Here is a 25,855-nt window from a genome sequence, read left to right as displayed (position 1 = left end):
TAGTAAGCGCTATATAAATGTAATTACACTATACACACTCGCACACAATATCCACGGACGCCGGTCTTTGGCTAGCAAATAACACTACCCACATGCCTCTATCATGTGTGGCCCCTTAGCAGCCCGTGGGACCCGGACACGCGAGTAATCCTAACCTAGCAGCAACCCTGCCAGTGGGAGGCGGATGCAGCGGGCGGACACGGGGTGCCCGGGTGCTTGCCGGGGTGCTTAGTGCGTGCCTCCAGATGTCTGTCTTCCCGTAGACTTGGTTATGGAAGTGTTTTTTTTTTTTTTTTTTTTTTTTAAACGCCCTTACTGACTTTACTGTTTAGTTTTCCGTTACAGCTCCACCCGACAAGGGCAGAAATAGTTCCACTGAAAGAAATAGAATATAGAATTAGCTGAAGAGTGGTCATTTGAGTAGTCCTTTCAGTTTCCTTGGACTACCACATTGAACTAGGAACGTTTGCAAGCATAAGCAGCAAGTGCACAATCTCAGTGTTTTAGATACTGTAGCCTACATTCTAATCCCAAATGTGCAGTTGTCAAACTCCCATCACAATACGAGTTAGGTTTATGGAGCCATCATTGTATAAAATAATATGGTTACAGACTTCTCGCTAAACTAAACATTCGAAAATGGTCCGTTATAACATGGCCGATTGCGTTCGAAGACAGGCTCTCGGTGTTATTGCACTTCGTCCATTTCTACTCTCGTTAAGGTTTTTGTCCAATGACAAAGCGTCATGCGAAGCAGACCGCAGTGACGTTTGACAACGCCGCCGAACTCTGATAGGTTGGAAAAGACCGGCGCCTGTCTTACGCTGTGCTCCTCCAGCAGAACCTAGTTGCGGAGGTACTACTATCTGTACACCCTGAAAAGCGGGAACGGCGTCATAGAACGACCGGTCGTCATAGAGCGACTTCCGCGAGCCGTGGAACGTGCGCACCCCTTTCCTTACGAATCCAGGGAATGGGCCGCCCCTGAGAGGGCCCGCTCCTGCCCTGCATGTCAGCGGCGCCCTAGCCGAGGATGCTGAAGATGAAGCTGCCCCAGCGGAAGAGCCAGCAGCACCGGCAGCAGGAGGCGGCTGCGGGTCCCGGGGAGGCTCTGCTGCGACGCGAGTCCGTCTACGAGTGGTTCGGACTGAGCTTGGGCCCGGCGCGCCGCCTCGAGTTCGCTTGCGGGTTGCTGGGCCTCTGCAATCCATTGGAGCTTCGCTTCCTGGGTGCCTGTCTCGAGGACCTAGCGCGCCGCGACTGCCACTACCTGCGGGAGCCCGAGGCTCGTGCCAACAGTCTCCCACCCGGCGGGGAGGGGCCCCAGCCGCGAGACCCTCAAGCTGAACTCCGCGAGCCCGCAGCCCGCGCTCGCCTCATCGTGCACCTTGCGCTGCTGGGATCCGAGAACCGCGAGGCTGCAGCCCGGTTATTTCGCTTTCTGCCCGCACCTACCCCCGGACTTCCCGCTCATGATGCGACCCCCCAGGAGCGCGAGGAGTTGCTTCTGCTCTACACTATGGCCTCCCTGCACCCAGCCTTTTCCTTCCACCAGCGACACACGCTCCGCGCCCGCCTTGAGCAGCTTCGCGCAGCCCTGGAACCCGCACCGAGCCCGCCCCATACTCCCAGCCCACCCACAGAGGTGAGTGACACTTCGACCACTGTCCACACTGAGAGCCCCAGTGCTGGATGATGCCACAATAGTGAGACCGTTCATCTGGCAAGATACTCATGCACTCTAGTAGTGACAGGCCATCCCTCCACCGTGATACACTGTAGACAAGAATAAAATAGCGACTTACGTTAAGTGATTGCAGCCGATCACAGACAAATGAAGCATTGACAAAGCCAGTGTCTGTCCTTAGAAAGTTGATGCAATTTTTTTTTTTTTTTTTTTTTTTTTTTGCAAGCATGCGACACAAAATAAAACACACGCCTCCTCTTAAAACTGGATGCAGCGTGCTTGCAATAAAATTTGTTAATGGGGGGAAAAAAAGCTGTCTGTGTTTTGCTTGTGATGCTTTTTAAAAGGCAAGCCTTTACGTTTTCTGAACATCGAATAGATCTTACTCAACCATGGATTGAAATCTCAGGCATCCGCATTGATCGTGTCACTTAAGTTTAAACAGCAGTTACAATTTTTCTTTTTCCCTTTTCACTCAGGGCTTTAAAGTAGTTTGAAGGCTTTTTAGAATTGTTCGCTAGCCACTCCCAGTTTAACGGTTCAATGTCATATTTTTGTTGACATTACGTTTTTATAGGTAATTAATTATGTGGCAGACGTTCTGCCATTATAATGGACTTTACCTGCTAATTGAGTCAGGGTGCCTTCAGACTTTGGTGTCGAGAGTTCTATTGCGTACCAAAGTTTAATTTGGATCGTTAGTTGTATCAATGTATGCGTAAATACTTTTGCAGGCACCTTCTACTATCTGTTCCATTACCCAGGTTCCTGGGAGTATAGAGTTGCCCCATAATTTGTTTTGTTTGTATTAGTATGTATGTGGCTTTTTACGAAATGCACAACGTTTTCAGTTTTAAAAAAAAAAACCTTTATAATCTGGATCTGTGCAAATAGTCCTTGTGGTCTCAAGAGAGCAGGGTGTGGAATGTGGTCTGGTTGTGACTTTAGAGCGGTGTAATGAGTGAGTTGGTAATTACTCGCATCTACGGAAGTGATGCTGTGATCAACCCAGAAATCGATACACTGGGACCATACAATTCCTCAAACCTTGGAAAATAGTGAATTTTGCCCCAAAGGTGAGTGACAGGGTATGCCAAAGGATACCTTTGTTCGCTGAAAATATGTTTATATTTGGTAGGCTGAATATTTCAGTGCTCACCTACTGGGGCAAATTAGTTGAAAAATTCACCGGTATATTAGTTCCTAGGGACATATCCGAGGTTCTCTAATATAACAATTATAATTAATAAAATTGTAAGTTTATCCTTACGTGAAAATGAGGGGCATAGATCTACAACTTAATCTTACTCCGACTTTTTTATTTTTTATTTTGTCTGATGCTTCAGTGTTGGGAGGGTAAGTTTTGTTGTTGTTGTTTCAGTTAATGCCAGGCCAGCTTTCGTCCATGGCTTAGAACATGCATTTGGGCTCTCCCGCTGTCTACAGATGGTATGCATTCTACCCGGCCTTCACGCAGTCTTTGCCAGGACTACCAATTGTTTGTGGAAATTGTGTGCAATACATACATTACCACAGTACCTCTTTATACTCTATTTTACATGGATGAGGGCTTAATTAAATAGGAGAATAGCAGGCAAAACTGTGACTAACGACTGTACCCCATGCATTATTATCGACTGACTTTTGTTTGCATTTGTTGTCTTACGAAACTTTCTAAGAAATGGACTACAACACCCCCCCCCCCCCCCCGGCCAAAATAAAAGATCGTAATGTGGGTATCTTTCTTGCTGCAGATGCTGCAGATGATCTTGCGATAGTTGACCAGACTCCAGAAGCGGTTAAGAGAGTGGTACATGGTTTAAATAAGGTATCTTGTTCTGTCTTTAGCAGTTAATGATTAATACTGCCAAAAGCCAAGACATGGAGCTTAGTGAGCAACAACCTCGTTGATCATCCAGTGGATGTGGACTTGAGATGGTTAACATGTGCAATTCTTGTTAACGATTACTTTGGCATCTGCTTAAAAAAAAAAAACCCTAGCTGGAAATTAGATTGTAGAAAAACAAGCACAAGGTGCATGGCTGAATTGTGTTCTTTCGGCGATGTGTTTTTTTTTTTTTTTTTTTTTTTCTTCTTGTTACATTGGTAGAAAAGCACGTTTACAACATAATGTCACTAATGCGTTTTTCTTCTGAGGGATATTGAAATACAGTACGCCATTGGTTTAGTCGATTTTGATGGCCAGATTGGGTCTTTTTCTGTGGGATCGATATACAGGGCATGATTTACATCTCGGCGAAGGGGAATGCTCCGTCACAAACGTGATACTTTTCCCGTCCTTCATATTACGATCCCATTATATACTATGGGAATGGTAGTATGGCGGACAGGATATCTTTCACGTTTGCAGCGGAGTACTCCATCCGCTTAGATCTAAATCGCTTCCATAATCACTAAATAAGTTTGTGTATTGAGAAACTTGTAGCTGTCCTTGTTAATCCTCATGCTAACCTGTGCCACTTATTTTCTTGCCTTACCTTTGTTTAGGCAATTAAGCGTTTTTGCCACCTACATTTAGTAGATACGATATTGAATTGTAACTAAATGCAGTCACTTATTCTATAGAGCTGCAATGGATACTCAAGGCGGATCAGCTTTATGAAATGCATAGTCTTGTTTATAACTGGTTATTTTAATTTGCTTAGTAATTATTGTGTTTGTATTGCCATTTGATTGTCTTTTGAACTGCCAAATTGCGAATTTTTTTTTTTTTTTCTTTTTTCTTCTGTTTGTTAAACTTCCCCATCCTCTTAATATGTATGTTCAAACTCACCCCCTGTAAAGAAGCGCTACCGACACAGGCGAGTTGAGCTTACTTCGTAGTTTATTAAAACAAGTTCAATTCATGAAGGAGACGTGCAGCTACGGCCATCCGTCTCGTAATCCGTTCCTCTTCTTCTCTCGCCGTTCTCGAATGCCACTGTGTCACTCACCAGCTCGTGAGGCATCTCGAGCACATGCATTCGAGAACGGAGTCACATCACTACATATCTTCCCTCTTTATAATAAAATAGAACACAACACTAAAACTATTTACGTGTATATCAAAACTATAAGTAATACAACAGATCATATCTAAAATATTGCTTCCTAGATGTAATAGATTTCACATCTTTTAGACTTAAAAAAAGCTTCTACTCTTAAAGATAATAGTCCTCAAATCTTCTCGGTTTCACAATTCTCCTTCAAGAACTACTCCACTTTTCGTTAATAACTGGAACATCTACGGGCACATAGGAACTGTTAGATGAACATGTTGTAGGACTATTGTTAATATTACTAGGACTATTGAGGTCATCCTGTACTCTCCCTTCGCTATCCTCATCCTACCATACTTTACACCTGTGGTCTTTTGCAATATTATTCCTTCCTTTCCTGTCCACCCTAGTATTTTTACATATTGATAATGCAGATACATGCCATACCTTGCCATCACTTCCACTCTCAAAGGGGATGAAAATTTACTTTGACATTTTCCTGTGTACTTATTGCTTTTTATTCTCACTACATCACTGACGCACAACTTGCTCTCATGAACAACATCAAAGTACTTTTTATATTTACCTTGAGCTTTTTCAGCGTTCATCCTCACTTCTTCAGGAGACCATTCCACCATCTTAGCAGCCTTGAGCCAACCCACATTGTCCTTTGACATGGGTGTCCTTCCCCTCATGAGTTCGAAAGGACTGGCATTCGTACTAATACATGTGGTTATTCTACATGCCCAACGGGTTTTCCATAATTCTGTTTCCCAAATTAAATGGTTGCAATTTGACAATTGAATCATACCCTTGAGTACCCTATTAAATCTTTCAACAGCACCATTACCAGCCGGATGATAAATTGAGGTGCTTTGATGCTTAATTCCATTCCTTCTTATACATTCTCGGAAAGCCAATGACGTAAATTGAGACCCATTGTCCGATACGATACATTTCGGTAAACCCTCTCTAACAAATATTTTATCCAAGAATTTAATGATGCTACTAGTGTCAGCTTTTTTTTTTTTTTTTTTTTTTTTACAATGCCCACCTCAGGCCACTTGGAAAAGTGATCCACAATCAGAAGTAAGAAAGATTGTCTGTCACCTTCACCAATTGGTCCCATGACATCAATGCCTATACTCTCCCATGCCATGTTGGGACAAGGTATAGGGTGTAAGGGCGGTCTGAAGGTTGCTTGTGTCTTATCCGCGTTCTCGCAAATCATGCAGTCCCTAACTATTCTTTCTATATCCTTATCTAATCCTGGCCACCAGTACCAATACTTTACTCTAATTTTAGTCTTACCAATGCCTAGATGAGCTTCATGACAAATTTCAAGAATTTCCTTCCTTAATGTAATTGGGGGTATCACTTTCCCGTTCCTGAGTAACAGACCTTCCTCCATGGACAACTTGTCCCTCACTTCCCAAAAAGGCCACAAATATCTGGTAACCATCTTTTTTTTTTTTTTTTTTTTTTTTTTTTTTTTGGCCGCCCCTTCATGATTATACTACTCAATTCCTTTAGTGTCTCATCTGAATTCTGTTTTGTTAACCATTCATCCAGTGTTATACCATGGCACGCACCTTCCTCTACCATAGCCACCCACATATCTTCTGTTACTTCTTCTTCCGTATCCTTGTGCGGCAAAGGCATGCGACTTAAGAAATCTGCAACAATGTTCTTCACAACAGGCCAGTACTGTACAATATAATTGTAATCAAACAAATGCACTGACATTCTAGCCAACCTCGGAGAGGCTTTCTACAGCCCCTTGCTAGTTAAAACCTTTAGTAACGGTTTATGATCACATCTCAGTGTGATTGTGTTTCCCCACACAAATTGTCTGAAATGTTCTAAAGCCAATATACATGCCAGTGCTTCGCGTTCAATAACTGAAAACTTCTCTTCAGCTGAAGTTAACAAACGCAAAGCAAAAGCAATGGTATCTTCCTTGCCTTAAATGTTCACTTGAGTAAGGACTGCTCCAATCCCCTTACAACTGGCATCCGTAGTGACAATATATTTGAGGTTTGAATCAAAACCCTGCAGTGGGGGTGCATTGCAAATGTCAGCTTTTAACACATCAAAAGCATTCTGACACATTTCTGTCCACTCAAATCTGTTTCTACCCTTCAGCAATTGTCTTAAACTGTAAGTTTTAGTAGACATTATTTTAAAAACAAATTTGGAATAGAACTCAGCTAGACCTAGAAAAGCACGAACATCGTCCTTGTTCCGTGGCTTGGGTGCTTTTACTTATCGCTGACAATTTATTTTGGTTTTATCCCTTCAGCAGATACTACATGCCCTAAATAGTTGACATGATCAGATGGAAATTTGGATTTATTAATTTCTGCTGTCAAACCCTTCTCCTCTAAGACTTTAAGAACCCTTAATAAGGTACGATCATGATCCTCTCTAGATGTCCCCCTTATAAGGATATCGTCTTGGAAGACCATGTTATTGGCAATACCTGTTAGTATGGAGTCCATTAATCTTTGGAACAGAGCTGCAGCTGATGCCAGACCAGTTGGTACCCGTCTAAACTTGTAGCAACCAAATGGTGTAATAAAAGCTGTTAAATCTCTACAATTCGGATGCAATCGTGCTTGATGATAAGCTGCTTTCAAATCAGTGGAAGAAAACCAACCATTTCATGCCTTTAGTACGTGACAACATTTCGTTGATGTGTAGTAAGGGGAATTGATCAATTAAAATGTTCTTGTTGAGGTCCCTTAACTCAATGCATAATCGTAAATTTCCATTGGCTTTTTTTCACCATGACCAATGGAGCCACCCACTCTGAAGACTCAATAGGCTCTATAATTTTCTCATCTTGCAGTTTGTCCAATTGTAATTTAACATCTTCTTTGAAAGGAATAGGGATGTTTCTTACTTTATGTACTTGTGGCACTGCATGTGTTTTTTTTTTTTTTTAAATGAATATGGTGCATAAACCCCTTCAATTTTCTGATTCTTCCCGAAAATACGTTAGGGAACTCTTGTAAAACTAACTTGCCAATTTCCAATTCTGTTTGCACTGTTAGTACAGGTTCAGAGTTGTTGGGATCTAATACAATGCCTAATTTACCCTGATCAATCCAGCCTAATACAGATGGACCCATTACAGCAACATACAAAGATAGACAGACAATGGGAAAATTGTATTAGAATTTCAATTCCTTGAACCCTAACAGCTCAATGACTTCACCAGAAAATGTTTTAATTATTATATCTGGTAAGCTTAATTCCCCCCCACCATATGTTTGAATTTTTCTTCCCACACATTTTGATTCACAATAGTATACGGAGACCCAGAGTCCACCACAATACATATGGTCCCACCGCCCAAGGTAATCTCCCAACTTGGTTTTTTCTTCCTCTTCATATTTTCCTGTCCCAAGCTCAAAATTGAATTTTTATCCATTGCATCTACACATAAAACACACGTTTCAATCATCTTCATCAGAAGAATTGGTGTCATCCAGTCCTAACACTTTACTACTACCAGTTTTCCTCTGACACACCCTTTGGAAATGTCCAATAACACCACACCTCAAACATTTTTGCTTCTTGGCTGGACATAATCTGTAGTTTGCTAAATGACCATAACTGCCACATTTGTAACATTTCCTTTTGTCATCCAATTTAAAATTCTTTTGCTCAAATTCCCTTTTCCCTGTCCACTTCTTTTTTAGATCTTTGGTTAAAAAAAAATCCTTTCACTCTTGCTATTATAGTCTCATCACTCTTATCTTTTAAGACTTCTTTAGCACACCTCCCAGTCAATTCCGCTCTTTTTACAATGTCAATAACTTCTTGCAATGAGCCTTCTCCTTTAGCCCATAAATTATCTTCGATATTCGGATTAGACGTTTGCACAACAGTTTGATCATGAATAAGTTTGTCATGTAATACACCAAATCTGCAGTTGATTGCTAGGTTCTTTAAAGCGGAAACATAATCCTCCACAGGTTCGTCTTTCCCATGTTTCCGATGGAAAAAAAACTTGTATTGATCAACAGCTATACAGACTCTAGGTCTGTAATAATTATCCAAGTCTTCAAGTGCATTGACGTACACATCTCCTTGACCATCTTGTCTGGGTTTTTTTTACTAATATTTTTGAAAATTTTCAGTCCCCCAGGTCCTAAGCAATGTAGAAGGATTTTGTATTTTTTTTTTTTTTGCACAGACAGCTCCTTTTGATCGTCAATGGCCGAAATATAAATTTTAAAATATTCTCTCCACTCTTCCCATTTCAATGTAGGTGTACCAGAAGCAGGTATAAAAGTTTGAGGTGGCATTAAATTCCAAGGGTTCTTTGAAGCCATACTGTAGCTGCACAGTCTCCTAAATAAAGCGTTTGTAAGAATGTTTTTTTCTTTTTATTTATATATATATATATATATATATATATATATTTAGTATTATATTTCCTGCAAAATGTAAGTTAATTTTCCTTATTTTTTTTTATTTCTAAGGATGCTGGAAGTTTCTCCTCACAGCGCGTAGCACATTACACAGTGTGTGTAGTTTAATTTGAATTATTGGATTGCCCAATTGAAAATGGAGGCACGCAGATGATGTCGGATTGCCCAATTCAAAATGGCGGCACACAGATGACGTCGTGGTGACGTGTGTTCAGCTCTTGGGAAATTGGCTTCCACACGATATCGTGCAATCCAAAACGAACTGAGTTTCTCTTGGTGAAATTAATATCAAACTCACAGTCGGAAGTGACAGTGAACATCCGTCTGTTAACTGGGTTGTCAGCATAGATCATGTGTTGTGCAAGCATCTGAATAGGTGGGGGCTCCTGCTCCAGCTCGTCGCCAATTCTGTAAAGAAGCGCTTCCGACACAGGCGAGTTGAGCTTACTTCGTAGTTTATTAAAGCAAGTTCAATTCATGAAGGAGACGCGCAGCTATGGCCGTCCGTTTCGTAAACCGTTTCTCTTCTTCTCGCACCGTTCTCGAATGCCACTGTGTCACTCACCAGATCGTGAGGCATCTCAAGCACATGCATTCGAGAACGGAGTCACATCACTACACCCCCTCCCCTCTTCATCATCTCTGTATGACCTGGAGGGGGTTTGTATCTGTTTACCCTGTCCCCTCAACATTGCCTCTAAATCTTTCCCCATCCTCCCCCTCTTCTGGTGCTCCGGACCAAAAGATAAGTTTAATCAACAATCATAACAATAAAAGGGGGTAGGATGTAGCTCACTGCAGACTTCACGCATGTCTTGGTGGAAAGGGCTAAAAGTATAATGCGGATATCGTCATGGAGAAAGTTGTTGCGTGAGGCGAGGTACTCTCAAATACTTAAAGCATGTGAGTTACATGAGCTCTTGCAATAGGAAGGCTATGCAGGATCATCACGTTTTCTCATACTGATCCTCGATCACCAGGAGTTCACACTGCCTATGGAGCCTTGAATTGTATTCTGAAACCGTAGTCTTTTCTCAAAGGGCCGTGATTGCCTGTCTAGCTGCGCAGAGGGCTAATGTAATCACCTTGCCTCTTAACGATCGTAGGGGATAAGTTAGCCTTTCTGGTAACCCTAGCAGAATGTATGCCGGGATTTGCTGGATATCACTAGAGACAATAATATTTATACTGGTTATTACTTCTTGCCTGTACTGGTGAAGTTTGGGGTGCTGCCATAGGAGGTGTGTTCCTGTACTTCCACGACCCCACCAGCATTCTGATTTAATGGTACACAAGCTATGTATGCGGGCTAGGGTGTAGTACCACTAGAGGAGTTTTTGTCAGGGTCTTTATACTTGTACTGCTCGAAGCAGAGGTGCATGACCAATAAAGAGTCACTCCAAGTGTTTGTCCGTGAGTGAACGTTCATTTTGTGTGCTACAAATTCCCCTAGTGGAGCCATTTTCTGAAAGAATTTATAAATATCCAATGGTGTTTGAGCGGTGGTAATTTGCAAAGCATGGTGACAAACAGTGTCAGCTGTCCGTTGGATTGGAATCTGATGGCTTGCTGGGTCACCCAGTGCTTGATTTCTGCATAATACATGCACTACTTGTAGGATTCTATACCTGGATTTTAATTGCTCAAAGGCTTGCACATTAATACAGGGGTACATTCTGGATAATTGATTTTAGGTGTCAGTGGGTATGAGGACCTTGTGATTTCTGTTTTGCCACCTTGACCCATGAATCTGGTGTGAATCTCGTGACTGAGGATGAGTACACACTCCGTGGTCTTTGTTTCTTTCATAACCAGGGGACCTTCATATGTGGATACCTGCAGTGTGCTGGTCCGTAAAGCAGCAGTTTTTCTCCAGGTGGTCTGATGGCATTCCATCATATACTGGATTTGTGCTGTCATGTAGTAGAGCATTAAATGCAGGACTCCCAGGCTTCCTTCCATAGGTGGGAGTTAAGCTTGTAATCTCGAAATTTGTCCTTTCTTGGGTCGCCCAGGTGACTGGAAATTATTTCGGTATAGTTTCATACGTTTTCCAAGAGGCAGTAAGACTTAATATTATTGATTACTTAATGTTCATTTAAAATTCCAGACGCAAGGCCAAATATCTGTAGGTCGTGTTAAATACCAGGGAGAGAGCTCTAAAAGTTAGTGTTATCAACACATAGTTGGTGTAAAGTATCTGTGTCTTGAACTTGAGGCCAAAGCCCACTTTAAGTACCTCATGAAGAAAGGACTAGTGAACTTGGTCAATGCCTTTTTGGCATAGATATAAAGCAGAAAGGTTGTTTTTTGGTCTTAGTAGCTTTGTTGCTAAGGTGCAGTATTTGTTAGGTGTTATCATTAGGTCCCATTTCAAGTATAAAGCCAGTTTGATTCAGGTGCAGCATGCTACATGCCCATATGCTTGTAAAGATCTAGTCATCCAGATTGAGTAGGGGAATGGGCCTGTAAAATGCACAGAATGTTGGGTTTTGGTCTGATTTGTGTCTAATTGTATTTATATAGCGGTTGCTTCCCCTGATAAGGTGTTGAAGCGCTTTTTGGCGAGTAGCACGCTACTCCGGAACCCAAGAGGAATTAGTGGTGGATTAGTATAGGGAAATATGAGTAAAGTTATGAGTTAATTTGAGCAGATGGTATGTGAGTTTTAGTTGGATTGCCTCAAGTAATGGATGGATAGAGGACGGAAGAATCCAGAAGTGTAATTAGGAGTTTATAGTAATAGGATGAGGCTTGGGATGAGTAAAGGAGAGATGGAGGAGGAAAGAGTCTGTGGAAAGGGTTCGGGAGATCATAGTAGCAGGAGGTGTTTTGGGTGAGTCAAAGGTGAGATAAATACGGGAGAATTTAGTACGGTTGTTTGGGATATCATGGTAGTTAGATGAGGTTTCGGGTGAATAGATTCGGTAAAGGAGGGAAGAGCTTGGGCAGGTGTATTTTGGAGATGAAAGTAGTAGAATGGGTTTGGTATGGGTCAGAGTGGGAATGGAGGATAGATTGATAGAGACATAGGGTGAATGGGAGAGAGAATAAAGCCTACAAGAGTAACCTTCATATTTTTATTTACTTATTTTATATATATTTTACATTTATAATTTGAATTTTATACATTTCATTTTTTTTATTTTTTTTAATCTATTTTTTTCTAGTACAGTAGGACTAGAGAAATAGATATGTAAATACATGGTAAGGTTTATGTGCAAGGAATATAATAATGGGTAAAATAATATGAGAAGAAAAGTAGTAGTGTATAAACAGACTTTAAAGATTTGTAATATTTGAAGTTAATTAATAAGTGTGTTTTTTTGACATTTCTTTCCTCAATTTTGAATGGCGAGATGCTTGCTGTTCAATAGTTAAGATAACATTTGATCACTATGAATGAAAACGAAAGCAGGAATTCATTAGTATCTAATATACCAACTTATCTAGGAGCTATGCAATGACCTATGAACATGTTAAGCATAGAATAATATATATATATATATATATATATATATATATATATATATATATATAATATTTATATTTTCCATAGTTTGGCTGTTTGAATAGAGAAGGATGTACCACCTATTGTCTTTTTCTTGTATGATGGTGTTTTAAGGCGGGGTGCAAATCTTGAGCAGAGGTTTCTTTGTTGAATGTAAATTGGTAATTTTGTTTCTGTTGAAAAGCGGTCCTGTTCCATGTATAGCTTTGTGGATGATACAAAGCAGCTTGAAGGGAAATGTTGCAATTGCTGGAAGGAGCTGGAGAAACAATGTTGCAGAGCGGAGTTGTCGCTGGAGTTGCCGATTTTTGGTGCATCGAGGGTCCAGTTGCAGTCCCGGTGGCCAGAAGATGAAGTAAACGATGCAGAGGAATCCCGCTGGAATCTTGCACGTCAAATCTCAAGACCTACCCTGAAGGGAGACCCTAAATAGCCTAGGAAGGGGTATTGGTCACCTAGCAGGGTGACCACCTAACAGGAGGGGGCTGTGACATCACGTGCCTGACCTGGCTACTCAGATCCTACCATGGGACCTCTGCCCACCTTGTATTCAAGATGGCCACTTGATTTTGCCACCTGGAGGAGCTATGGGAACCACCCCTGGGGTGGTGATGGACAGGGGAGTGGTCACTCCAATTTCCATTGTCAAGTTCCGTGCCAGAGTAGGGACTGGGGGTCGCTAGACTGGTGCGAACCGGTTTATGCACAGAGGGCACCAAATGTGCCCTTCAAAGCATGTCAGTGGTTTGGGGAAGGCTACCCCTCCCAAGTCATGTAACACCTATTTCCAAAGGGATTGCATGTTTCCTCCCTCTCCCAAAGGAATTCTTTTGTTCTGCCTTGCTCTGCTTGAGCAGGCTAATCAGCTGGAGGGCAGAAACCTGTCTGTGTGGTGGAGGCAGCGCAGGCTGTCCGGAAAACCCCAGAAGACAGGTAGGAGCAATGCTGGGGGTCCTCTAAGGAGCCCCCAGAGTGCATTGACTCGGTCAACCAATACTAGCAACAGTATTGGGGTACGCTTCCGACATGTTTGATACCAAACTTCCCCATGTTCGGAGTTAGCATTATGTAGCTAGACACAGGTAGTGTGACCTGTGTCCGATACAGGGGTAAAATGGCTTCCTCGCACTTAGGAAGTCCAGAAAAATGGAGCTGGAGTTTGTAGGGGCACCTCTGCTCAGGCAGGGGTGCTCTCACACACAGATACTTTCACCCTGCCCTCTGTGCTAGGACGGCATGCCATAGGGGTGACTTACAGTGCCCTGATGCAGTGATTTGTGGTGAAAGGGTGAATGCACCTTTTCACACAGGCTTCAGTGGTAGGTCTGCAGACTTCTTGCATGTGCTCCTATGGGTGGCAAAATACATGCTGCAGCCCATGGGGAACCCCTGGTGCCCTTGGTACCACATACTAGGGACTTATATGGGGGCATCAATATGCTGATTGTGGGGTGTGCTAGGTCATAAGCAGCCAAATGTAGGGGGAAGAGTGCACAGTCACTGGGGTCCTGGTTAGCAGGATCTCAGTGAACACAGTCAAAACACACTGACAGCAGGCAAAAAGTAGGGGTAACAAAGCCAAAAAGAGGGTAATTTTGTACAAGCTGCACTCCTCTCAACTCTGCTCACCTGCACCCCCCCTCAACTCTACACACTTGCACTCTGCTTCATGCTACACCACTCTACTTTACACCACTAATCTATGCCACTGCATTCTACAATGCTGAATTCAATGCCACTATGCTCTGTAACACTCTACATCAGTGGTTCTCAAACTTGTTAATGCCCGCCCCTCACGTGGGGGGGAAAAAAAAATCAGTCCTAAGAATTTTTCATAACTATTCTGTTAAGTTTGCAATGTTTAACAATATCTAGACTTATGTAAACATTGCAGGTAAGTTCTATTACCTTTTAAAAGAAAAAAAAATGCAATAAACATTTGGTCTGCTTAAAGCAAGGCACTATTATTTGCATAATCCTTCTTTTGGCCAGAGCCTGGCTGCTGCCCCACCCCCAGGGTGGCCCAACCCCCAGTTTGAAGCCACATGCTCTATGCCAAGGCACGGTACACTAATTCCACTCAACACTAGTCCATGCCCTTCTCTGCCACTCCAGTGTATGTCAGTCTATGCTACTCCAAACTATTCCACTCCCCAGTACATGACACACACTGCCACTCTACTTCATTCTTGGCCATTCCACTGTATGACGCTCCACGACCCTCTCCCCTATGCCACTAGCTTTGAGCCATGCTGAACAGCAGCCCTGCTGGTGTACAACATGGCTACAACACATTGGCAAAGCCACTAGCTCTTGCATAGACGAGACCTATTGGCTTTGCCAGTGCTTGTTATATAAGGTCTGGCAACAGCTGCACTGTAAATCCGGACCCAACAACATGATTTACCTGAAGGCAGCTCAGATGAGTGTCAAGCGCAGTGGGTTAAACATTTAATCCTCAAAAAGAGGAAGGGGTTGGTAGCACAGATTTTCCAAGCCATGGGACTTTGGTTCCAACCTCCTATGGGATTTTGCTCTCATGGAGATCCAAAAAGCAACGAAAATGTAATTCCTCCTCTTCTTCAAGACATGTTCAGAGTCATAGGAGCCCATTCCTGCATGAAACTGGATGGACACAAGTCTGATTACCACGATGCAAAATCAGTGTCATTGGTGAATTTCTGAAGTCTCCTTCACAGAAGGCAGCCAACAAAATACAGAAAGCATACTGGCAGCTTTCACTGTTCCTGTATTTTTGTCCAAGAAATGGCCTCCATAGTGGTCATTCAAATCCTTGTCTTCTTTCACATAAAACAGGATGTTTGCAAGTAACCCACTGATCAAACCCAAAGCTAACAAATAGCATTATTTCATTATGAACATAAGATTTCAAATAAGGGCATACAAGCTGCTCCCATCAAGGGCTAGAATAAGGCCAACTGACAAGCAAGCCTTGAAAATGACCTTGCGCACAGAAGAAATGTCCCATACCTAGCTACCCATACGAAAGGTTAGATGAAGGCCTTCTAGGAAAACGCTGCTGAGCATTTAAAATATAGTGATCTCAGAAGCTGCTAAAGTACAATGCTACAGATGCCATCTTACCAGAGCCAAAGCAATAGGCTACCACTGTGCGCCACTATGCCATTTTCATAAACAGTATCTGGGGTTGCCTAAAAAGGTTTGCTAAAAAATCTTATGCATGCCTAAATTATGCCCATTACATGTTCAAAGTAGAGCCAAGACAACGTAATATCAACTAAGCAGTTGCCCTCAATACTAATGGTGCCAACCAGCTCTAAATTGACCCCCAAAACGGTAAACCTAGCAACTAGGCAAGATTTGGCACACATGCCAGAGCCCTGGCTTAAAATGGCAGGAAAACGGTCACATGGTCTTAAACTTTTACAAAACTCACCAACTGCACTGTACAAATCCACCAAGTACTGACTAGAAGGCGGATGTAGGAACAGAGCACTTCAACACAATGGGCTCCCGTACAGAATACAGCCTTTAATTCACTGGGCCTTACTCTGTTAAAAGTGTCCTACGTTTGTTTTCTGAAGGACTCAGGACTCCAAGCACAATGAGACAAATTCGCATAATGTGAACTATACAAAGCTGATAATAAATATCTTGTTAGAACCTCCCTACGCTGTTACATTGATTTCTCATACTGTATAATGGCTTGTGTTCTTTATGAATGCAAACTCGTGCAGTAATTTTGAATGGGTTTTGTGGCCACCAACAAGGAAATTGTCACTTACAGTTCTTATTCCCACAGCTATTTGCAACCAATTTAGAAAATAAATTTAGTCTACGAAAGGCTGTGAGGGGGGGATTAAAAAAAAAAAGAGGGTGGGGAGATCGAACTTAAAATGAAGTTAACTAAAGCCCTATGATTGTATATTTCGATCTTCTTGAAGAACTTGGAGCTTAATAAGGTATCAAAACATTAATCAACTTTGCATCCAAGCAAGACACTGCCAAAAAATGGTGAAACAGGAAGACAATCGGGGTGGATGAGTGGTCTCACAGCATGGCTAGAGGCACGATTATGGAGGCTTCAGTTTAACCTAGGAGGGGGCCCCATGATATAGCAATACAAAAAATAAGGCCGGTGGAACTTATATTTTAGTTGTACATGTTTTTTGATGGTCTGGATTGGTCTCGGAATTGTCATAGGAACTAGTTTTTCTACAGACGTGAAGTTTAATTATGAAGTATCTGCTATATATTCATTTAAATGATGTTTTTAGTTGTCTATCGACCGTTATCTTTGTCATGTTGACTGTATATTTGACACAGATGTATCAAAGCTAATGAAGAATGTCAATAGTTTTATTTATTTTTCTCTCGAATAAACTTGCTTGACTATTCACAGAATGTCTGAGTTTAAGAAGATTGTTGCTCCATTTTAATTATTTCACTTTTCAGGAAGCTTTCTTTCACTATAGGAAATACTTCCCCTAAAATCTTTTTTTAGCTTTGTATAGCGCTGTTCATTGCATTAGTAACTTCAGAGTACTGATCTGTATATTGCTTATAATGTAACTGTGTTTGTGACCACCAGTTGCGTGTTAAGAGTCAAAACCGATCGGATTTTGTACTCAATTTTATTGCTTTAACAGCAGTTTTTGATAAAACAAGCAGTCATCCAACTGTATGAAAATCGTTCATTAACTTGGCAGTGATCCATCCATCTCAGAGGCTGTTTAACACGTAATGCAAGTCAGTCTTGCATTAAAACCCAACTTATCAAAACTGCTGTCCTGTGTGTGAAACCGCTTTAGTGATGCTCCCACTACAAGCATCTTTTACACCAGAAAAAGGTAAAGCAGTCTAACCAAAGAACCTTTTATAACAGGATCCTTCGATCTTCCAATGGAGAATCAGATGTAAGAGGACAGGCTCTTTGACCTAGCAGAGTATGCTCTGAACAGCTAAGAGAAGATGTGTGCAGCAGAGAAACGTTTTTGTTATACACTCACCTCACAACAAGCATCCAGGCTTACCTTGCAAACAAGCTCAACATTTCTGGTGGGACTTCACATACCTGCAGCCAGCATATCATTAGACTGAGTTGTGTAAAGAGAAAAATAAGGCAGCAGGCCTTTTTTCATCTATGCACCTAGGATCTGGCTCAACATCCCTGTATCCTTCAGGAGTAAACACCCCCCCCCCCCCCCCCCCCCCCCCCCAAAAAAATACGGCTCCAGTTCAGGAAAGAGTTGGAGGCGCACAGCTTCAAAGAATAGTAGTAGTAGTAGCAGCAGTAAAGTACTTTATTTGGTCACACTACGACCATAAAACCACAAGTCTAAATAAATTAGTAAACATAACATACACACAAAATATAAAAAAAAAATAAAGACCCAATACAACTTATTTAACAAATAAAATGTACACACTCCCACCACTCCCCATAACAAATATACACATAATCAATTGTGTGAAATAAAATGCATTGTGCAACACATTTTCATAATCCAACTCCCACCGCATCCTGCAGTTTTCTCAATCTCAGTGAGGAGGCTAAAAACATACGTCATATGTGGTATGTACATCTGGAAGGAACTGTAAGAACATAAGGGTAGGTCTAACTTGTACAAAATGAGTGGATTTTAATAAAGGAATTAAAAACTTCTAACAAGGATTTTTAGAAAAACTACATGAAAAAAAATGCAATAGATTCTGTGGTGACAAATTGTCACATGCACAAGCTTCCCAGTTTATTATTCTATGAATCATGTTTTGGTGTTCTAATAAAAAGTGATACTGGCTAAACCTAAACCTAAACCTGGTTAAAAGATAATACTGGTGGGGATTAGAGGAGTAGATCAGGTAATGTTCGTTGGTAGGGCTGGTCACCAATAACGCATGGCCATGGACTGCCGATTTCTTTAACTCAGATGCTTTCCTCTCCGATCTTCTCCACTATATAAAAGTTATCTTGGTCAAGGCAATATCCGCCTTAATTATAGAGGAAGGAGTCTCAAACCGAGCAGGGTTTCCTAATTTAACAAGTGTCCCTGATGTATTTAAGCCAACCAATTGATTGCTAACCATCTAAAGCCAAATAGTCCAGAAGAATCTCCCTGCCCTGGGTATTTTCTACACGCTTCTACACGCTTCTAGTCAGCCATCTAATCAAGGGGTGCAGCGCAATGAAATCCAAAATATGATAAACCTAGTTTCTCATGAACCATAAAGGCTGGTGTAGATGCAGAAACTGCTAGTAAATGCCTGCAAAAGCCATTCTCGGCTACTTGTAAATCATTAGCATTGGCGTAGCCACAAACGTCACTTCCATAGAGGTAGCCACAGAAACAGATTTCCCCTAGTAAATCTTCAACAGTGCCCCAAGCAGCTGGCTGCCTCTTCTTGCTGAGAAAGAAAACAGGGCACCAATAGCTTTTGAAAAGGTGAGCTTCTTTGCTCTCACCAGGGGGTCCCACATAGTATGAGCATCAAAAAACAACGCCCAGATAAGAATAAGTTTGAACCCTAGACAGCATGTTACTCTGCACATAAACATCTTATTCTGGTCCACTTGGGGCCTACCACCATCACCTGGGATTTACTAATTTGTAGAAAGGTATATGTTGTTCATGTAATCCACAAAACCATCAAGTAGTAACTGCAGCCTCAATGAGGTCCTAGCCAACAAAGCAGTATTGTCTGCATACTAAAGTGCAGGAATCGACCGTGAATCTATGTGCGGACAGTCCACGGGCTTATCAAGCAATCAGGCCTCAAGATCAATCTTGTACAGCGTGAACAAAAACAGGCCAGTATATACACCATTCCCAGACACCGGTCTGTAACTTAAAAGAACAAGTACAAGCCCCATTTGCATTATAGTGCAAAACCACCCTCATATCCCTATGCGAGTCAGCTACAAAAAAAATATATATATATATCTTTGTCCAGGTCCTTATCCAATTAAATCCATCAGAGCTTAGACCTATTTACCTTGTCAAATGCGAGGAGAGATCCATATATGCCTATAAAAAGCAACCCCCCCACCCCCACCCATTTAGCAGCAGTATATTTGTTGATCAATAAAAATGAAGACACTGATCACAGGTGCCAAGTACAGGCCGGAAACTATGCTTTAGATCAGACAAAACAGACCCCTCCCCTGGTCAAAGCCCTTGCAAGGATAATCACGCCCATCACTTTCACAACCGAATCTATCAGATAGAATGGCCTACGACAGCCAGGAAGATCCCTTGAGCCCTTTTTGTAAACAGGATTATTAAAGGACTCGGACCAAGAACGCAGCAGACTGTCTGCACAGCAAAATTAAAAGATCTGGTTAAAATCGGGGCCCAAAGACCAGGCATAGACTTAAATGAATCAGCAGGTATGCCATCTGGGCCAGGCACTTTGTGACTTCACAAACACCCAGTGCACGCTCAACCTCAGTGACTTCAAAGGTTAGTCGACTCTTAACACACAGAGGCCACATCAGGAGGCTTACTTAAACCAACCTCACACTCTTCCCCCATTGAAGATATCTTCATAATGCTTGACCCAATCTTCTGCGGCAATATGGGTAAACATGTCCGACATATCAGGTGTACTATAACCTTTGAACAAGGGGAGATTGACTACCTCCAGGCCACTGTCCGCATTTTAGATGCCTTCAGCAAATCATACCACGCTGCCTCTCTGAGTTCTCTCTTCCTTTCTATAATCACCTGTTTATAGGCTCAGTCTGATGGCAAGAAGGCAATAATCCTTAGGATAAGTCTTGAGAGCACTCTATAACCACTTGTGACAATTGGAAATGTTTTGAAAGAAACCATCTCAAAGTAAAATTGGTGCGTCGGACAGATGGGAGAGTCAAGCTAGCACAAACCTCCTCTTGTATGTCCCGGTAAGCACACCAAAAACACACATCAGGCTGCACTCTCAGGCAAATTTCCAACTCCCTCTTTTTACCTCCTAATGAGGTTTTTCAAAAAACTTCCAGAACAATTTTTGACGATGTAATTCTCCTTCCCTGATCTGTCATTTTAAGGGCCGACTTACATACACAACAAAGAACAATACATCCTAATGCAATAACAATCTAATACTAGCTACCTCGCCCATCACCCGTTGACTTAATGCTTGCCTTTGAGCTGTGACGGAGCTCCACTGCTTTTTGGATAGGTTGCGGTGTAGAAATATTGCATACAATAATTTTTCAGAACAGGTGCTCTCAGACAAAAGGTTTGATAAGAGTATAACAGTGTGGACGTTTTATCAACATGACTAATTTGCTATTGTTTGTTTGCCAAGCAGCACTGGGGGGGCAAGAGCAGACAAAAGCCTCTGGGGAAAAAACGATGTAAGCAGAGGCTGGGATGAGGTTGCTTTATTTTCTGTAGCATCCATCTTTCAGATGATTGCTCCCTCACGCTACTGGGGCACTTGCTGACATTTCAAATGCAACGTTATTCCTAATGCATTATAACAAATGGTAAAGGACCCCCCCCCCCCGTCAGCCAACAGAAAAAAGGATAAGACAAGTTGTCCTGTAGGCGGATCCAAGATGTGACGTGGCCCGCAATGTCTTAAACTAATGGCTGATGGCTCCAGGGTAAATGAAGCCACAAGCTGAAGGAGGCTGACAAAGCCCCTCAAGGTAAATATGGAACAACATGTTCGCCATGAATAGTACAAGAGCCATACATCCACATCAGGTCTAAAAGTGACTGACCCAAGTATACTGATCTGTTTTATGACCTATAATCAAACAAACAATTTCAAAGTAACAAGATACAGAACAGATGTGTGGCAGTGCCAAAGCATTGATCTTCTTCATCCACGTAATGGCTAGATCAATCATATTAACAGCAACGTGCCACGAGAAGGTACTTTACTATTCTTGTTACTTGACGTGAAGACACTAAGCAAATGGAGCACAATGTAAATAGAAATTATTTTACAGGAAATAATGAACATCTAGCATGAATCTGGCTCTCCATTGTCTAGCGGGAAACCCATCTTTTGTGGTGAAAAAATACACCTTTTCAATTACCAGCTACACAAGGCACCGTTTAAAAGAAAGAAACCGCAATGCAGGTTTAAATTACTTTACAAACTTAGAAATAGTACCATCCGGATTAAGCCTTCTTAGCTGTCGCATGCACCGTAGCCTAAAACATCCATAAACTTAAAAGGAGCTTGAAATGCAGCCTATACCTTACCACTGGCTGACTTAATCGACACTCGTTTCCTTGCTGCTCATTCGTCAGCGCGTGCTGGTTTCACCATATTAGTTTTTGCCAAGTCAATGGAGCATGGGACAAGTACTGATAAATGCCTTTATAGTGTCCTTTACGTCACTGCGACGACGGGCTTATTTAACGTTCAAAAGCATTTCTTTTCAACACGCAATTTTACTTTATTAAAGCAGTTCATGCAACTACATGTATTTCTCTGCAGCGCTTCTTCTCTGCGCTAACATGGTAGCTACGGACTTTTTTAATGTTAAAAAATTCCAGCGTGTTACTGCAGTGATTGACTTATTTAAACCTTAAATACACTTTTTAAATTTTTCAAACGCAATCTTTACTACAACTTGGCTACATTGTCACCCTGGTGGATAATAAAGCAAAGTATTTATTTAATGCTTAAAAAGATTTTCTTTCTTTTTAACGTGCAGTTTTACCTTGTTATTCAATACGTTTGTGCAACTGCATGTTTCTCTGTCTCTTCTCCGTGCAAACACGGTAGCCAAGGAAAGCTGTTTGTGCAAAACCATATCATACAATACAGTGACAGTCCATGCATATACTAGATGACAGATCAAGTCATACTATGAAAGGCCAGCCCATACCACACATTTACAGACCATAGCATACTATACAATGATGAATGATAACATACCTTAACACACTATACCATTTAATAACATACTATACAATGACAGGCCATAGCATACAATGACGAGCCGTAACATACCATACATAACATTATACAGGTAACCGGTTACACCACACCACACTACACTACACAATACAATAACAAGTTATACTGTACAAAAAATTACAGGCCATACCATACAATGACCGGTTAAACTATACATACTATTCTACACAATGATGGACAATAACATAACATACAATCTCAGACCGTAACATATCAAACAATAGGAAGTAGTACCATACTACACTGTACAATGACCGGTTTATAGCATACCATAACATAACGTGCCACCCAGTGACAGTCCATATCAGACAATAACAGCCCATATTCTACAAAGCAGGCCATACTATACTAAACAATAACATGTCATAAAATGATATCAACCATCAACACTCATTTTCCCCATGAAGTGACATCACTGCATTTTCCTCATCACTGATCTGGATTCAAATATCTGCAACTTCCTCCAGAGTCAGGCACTATTCCTGTGTGTCTGGTATATTTTAACAGCGACACATACTCTTAATTCAATTATCTGCAAGTTCGTCCTGCTGATCAGCAGGTATTTATACCACTTACTGATTCTTCTGTGACAGGCTCACCAAATGCATTTACAGCCTGTTTCGTACTTGCGGTGACAGACACACAAGGCAAGAACAACTACAAAAACACACCCTGCTAAATAAAGTACCGCCGTTATTTTATAGTTTCCTGGTATTTAGACATATACATATGTAGTAACACTTCTCTATACATATCTTAATGTGCCTTTCTTGCCTGAATATCTTGGATAGTACAATGCAAAATGTCACGCCCCTACCCTTTTTTCTAACCACTCCGGGTGAATCCCCTAATGTTATGGCCCAATGGAAGAAAATATGTATTCATTATGCCAAGGTTTGTGGGACCAGCCTTTCCAGTGAGAGAAATATATCTGTTAATGCACAGTTTGGGAAGTGAGGGTCGGGAAGTATTCAAAACTCTTCCGGAATTGGGAGAGGAGGATGTGAATTGAATGACTTAGAAATGTGCATTAAAAAACGATCTGCATTACCTTCCTAAAATTAGCACTATTTTAAAATGGCATCATTTTGGTATGAGAGAACAAAAAATGAATGTGGAGAAGTATGTTACACCCTTACGATAGCTTCCTACTGTAAATTTGGTTCTACCCTAGAAGAACGCATTAGGGATCAATTTATGTTAAAATGTTGCAGTGACAAAATCAGGCATGAGTTTTGGGTGAAAGACTATTCCCTCCACCACCCCCCCTTTTTACATGCAGTCATTTCCATAGCTAAATGTGATTAATACACATTGGCTAGTGTTGATGAGCTGTAAAAAGTAAAAATGCTGCTGTCAATAAAATTAACCTAAAAGGGAATTCAAGTAAATCCAAGGATGAACAAAAGGGTGCTCAAGGTCCATTTGTGAAGTTCAAAAATATAACATTTTACGCGTGTGGCAATGTAGGACACTTTGCTTCATAGAAAAAATATCCTGCCTTGAATGTGACATGTGATATTTGCAATAGGAAAGTACATTTTGCCAAGTGCTGTAAGTCGTCAAAGAATTCTACCCAAGAATCGGTAAAAGTTGTAGATTATATTTCACAAAGAGTAAACAAAAGAAGCATCCTAAGGATAATGTTGCCATTGAAGGTCTTAGAATTGAAACTATATTTGATTCAAGAGCTTGGCTGACCCTGATGGCTAATGAGGTATTTGACAAAGAACTTGGCGACACAATCAATCTTAAAGAACCTGATGTAGTTCCAGGACCTTATGGAGGCCAAATCATAGAATTGAGAGGGTATTTTGAATCCAATATCAAATTTAAATCCAGCTCAATTTATGTTCCAGTAAAGGGAGACAGTGTACTAAGTTGGCCACACGAAAGGGATTTGGGAGCCATATTGGATCCAAGCTCACCTACTCCAGTAATGATTAAAGAAGATGTCATAAAAGGTTTGCAGTCAAGCTACGTTCAAGTTCAGGAAGGGGCAGTTTTTCCTAGGTTCTGTTCTGTGAGGACTTTCCAGAAGTCTTCAGTGAAAAGATGGGTTGTTTGAAAGGGTATGTACACCAGATTAAACTCGGGCAGGGAGCCATACCAGTAGTTTCAAAGGTACGAGCTGTCCCGATTTCTATGAGAGATGCTGTAGAGTATGAAATTAAGAGATTGTGTAAAGAGGGAGTGATTGAACCTTTTGAGTGTTCAGAGTGGGCTGCATCCATTGTGGTCGTGTGGAAACATTCTAGCGAGATCAGGGTGTGTGTGTAGATCTGAGAGCTCTCAACATGTGCATAAGTGATCATTTCCCTCTCCCTGACATAACCAAGATAGTCTTGCTTCTCCATCCGGCCAGGTATTTCAGTACTTTGGACTTGACAGCAGCATTTTGTCAAGTCACACCCAGATTTTAAAAATGACACCACGTTTGTGACTCCTTTTGGGACTTATCACTTCGTGAGGATGCCTTTTGGGTTAGTATCTGCTGCTGCTGTTTTGAAGCACACTATGTATAGGTTGTTTGGAAGTATTTCAGGTGTCGAATGCTTCCAAGACAATATTTTAATTCATGGTGATACTAACGAGGAACATGATGAGAGGGTGAGGGAAGTGTTTAATAGATTGAAGGACAATGGCTTAACTCTTAAGTAAATGTTCCTTTGGAAAAACAAATCGAATATTTGGGTCATAGGATCACTTCTGAAGGTCTGTTTCTAAAGAAAGATTTAGTCACAAATGTAATTAATTTACATTGTCCAGAAAAGAAGGGTGAGTTGCTATCAATTCTTGGAATTGTGGAATTCCAGGCACAATTACTGTCCAACTTGGCTTCCAAAACACTTCACATGAGGTAACTGCTAAAAAAAAAAAAAAAAAAGTGTTGAATATGTATGAGATGAGGAATGCAAAAAATAATTTGTAAGCATAAAAAGAGAATTACCCGAGGTTGATAATTTAAGCTCTTTTGATCCTACTAAGAAATGTGTGATTATGACAGATGCAAATATGAAAGGACTTGGGGCTGTGTTGATGCAGAATATAGGAACAGAGTGTGATCTCAGACAGACAGCATATATTTCAAGGTCATTACAAGGGGCAGGAGAAAATTATTCCACAATCAAAAGAAGCTTTGAGTGTATTCTGGTCAATTAAGAAGTTCAAGAATTTTGTATGAGGAAGTGAATTTGCTATTTTTACGGATCACAAACCTCTTGTTAATGTATTTACAAGGAAAGGATGATTAGACATGACATCCATGAGAAACTGTAAATGGATTGTG

General features: G+C 41.3%; 1 protein-coding gene across 1 annotated transcript in view; it reads left to right on the top strand.

The window, feature by feature from the left end:
- The first annotated feature begins 787 nt into the window (after nt 1-787).
- The window catches only part of ZCCHC2 (zinc finger CCHC-type containing 2), a 362,663-nt gene continuing 337,595 nt past the window's right edge, over nt 788-25,855 (top strand). The window contains exon 1 of the mRNA XM_069219490.1: nt 788-1,645. Within this exon, the coding sequence (XP_069075591.1) occupies nt 1,034-1,645 (612 nt within the window). The 5' untranslated portion in view covers nt 788-1,033. The remainder of the gene's footprint in view (nt 1,646-25,855) is intronic.

Source organism: Pleurodeles waltl, chromosome 2_2 (assembly GCF_031143425.1).
Source record: "Pleurodeles waltl isolate 20211129_DDA chromosome 2_2, aPleWal1.hap1.20221129, whole genome shotgun sequence".
NCBI classification, from domain to species: Eukaryota; Metazoa; Chordata; class Amphibia; order Caudata; family Salamandridae; genus Pleurodeles; species Pleurodeles waltl.
This window is presented reverse-complemented; position numbering and strand designations above follow the sequence as displayed.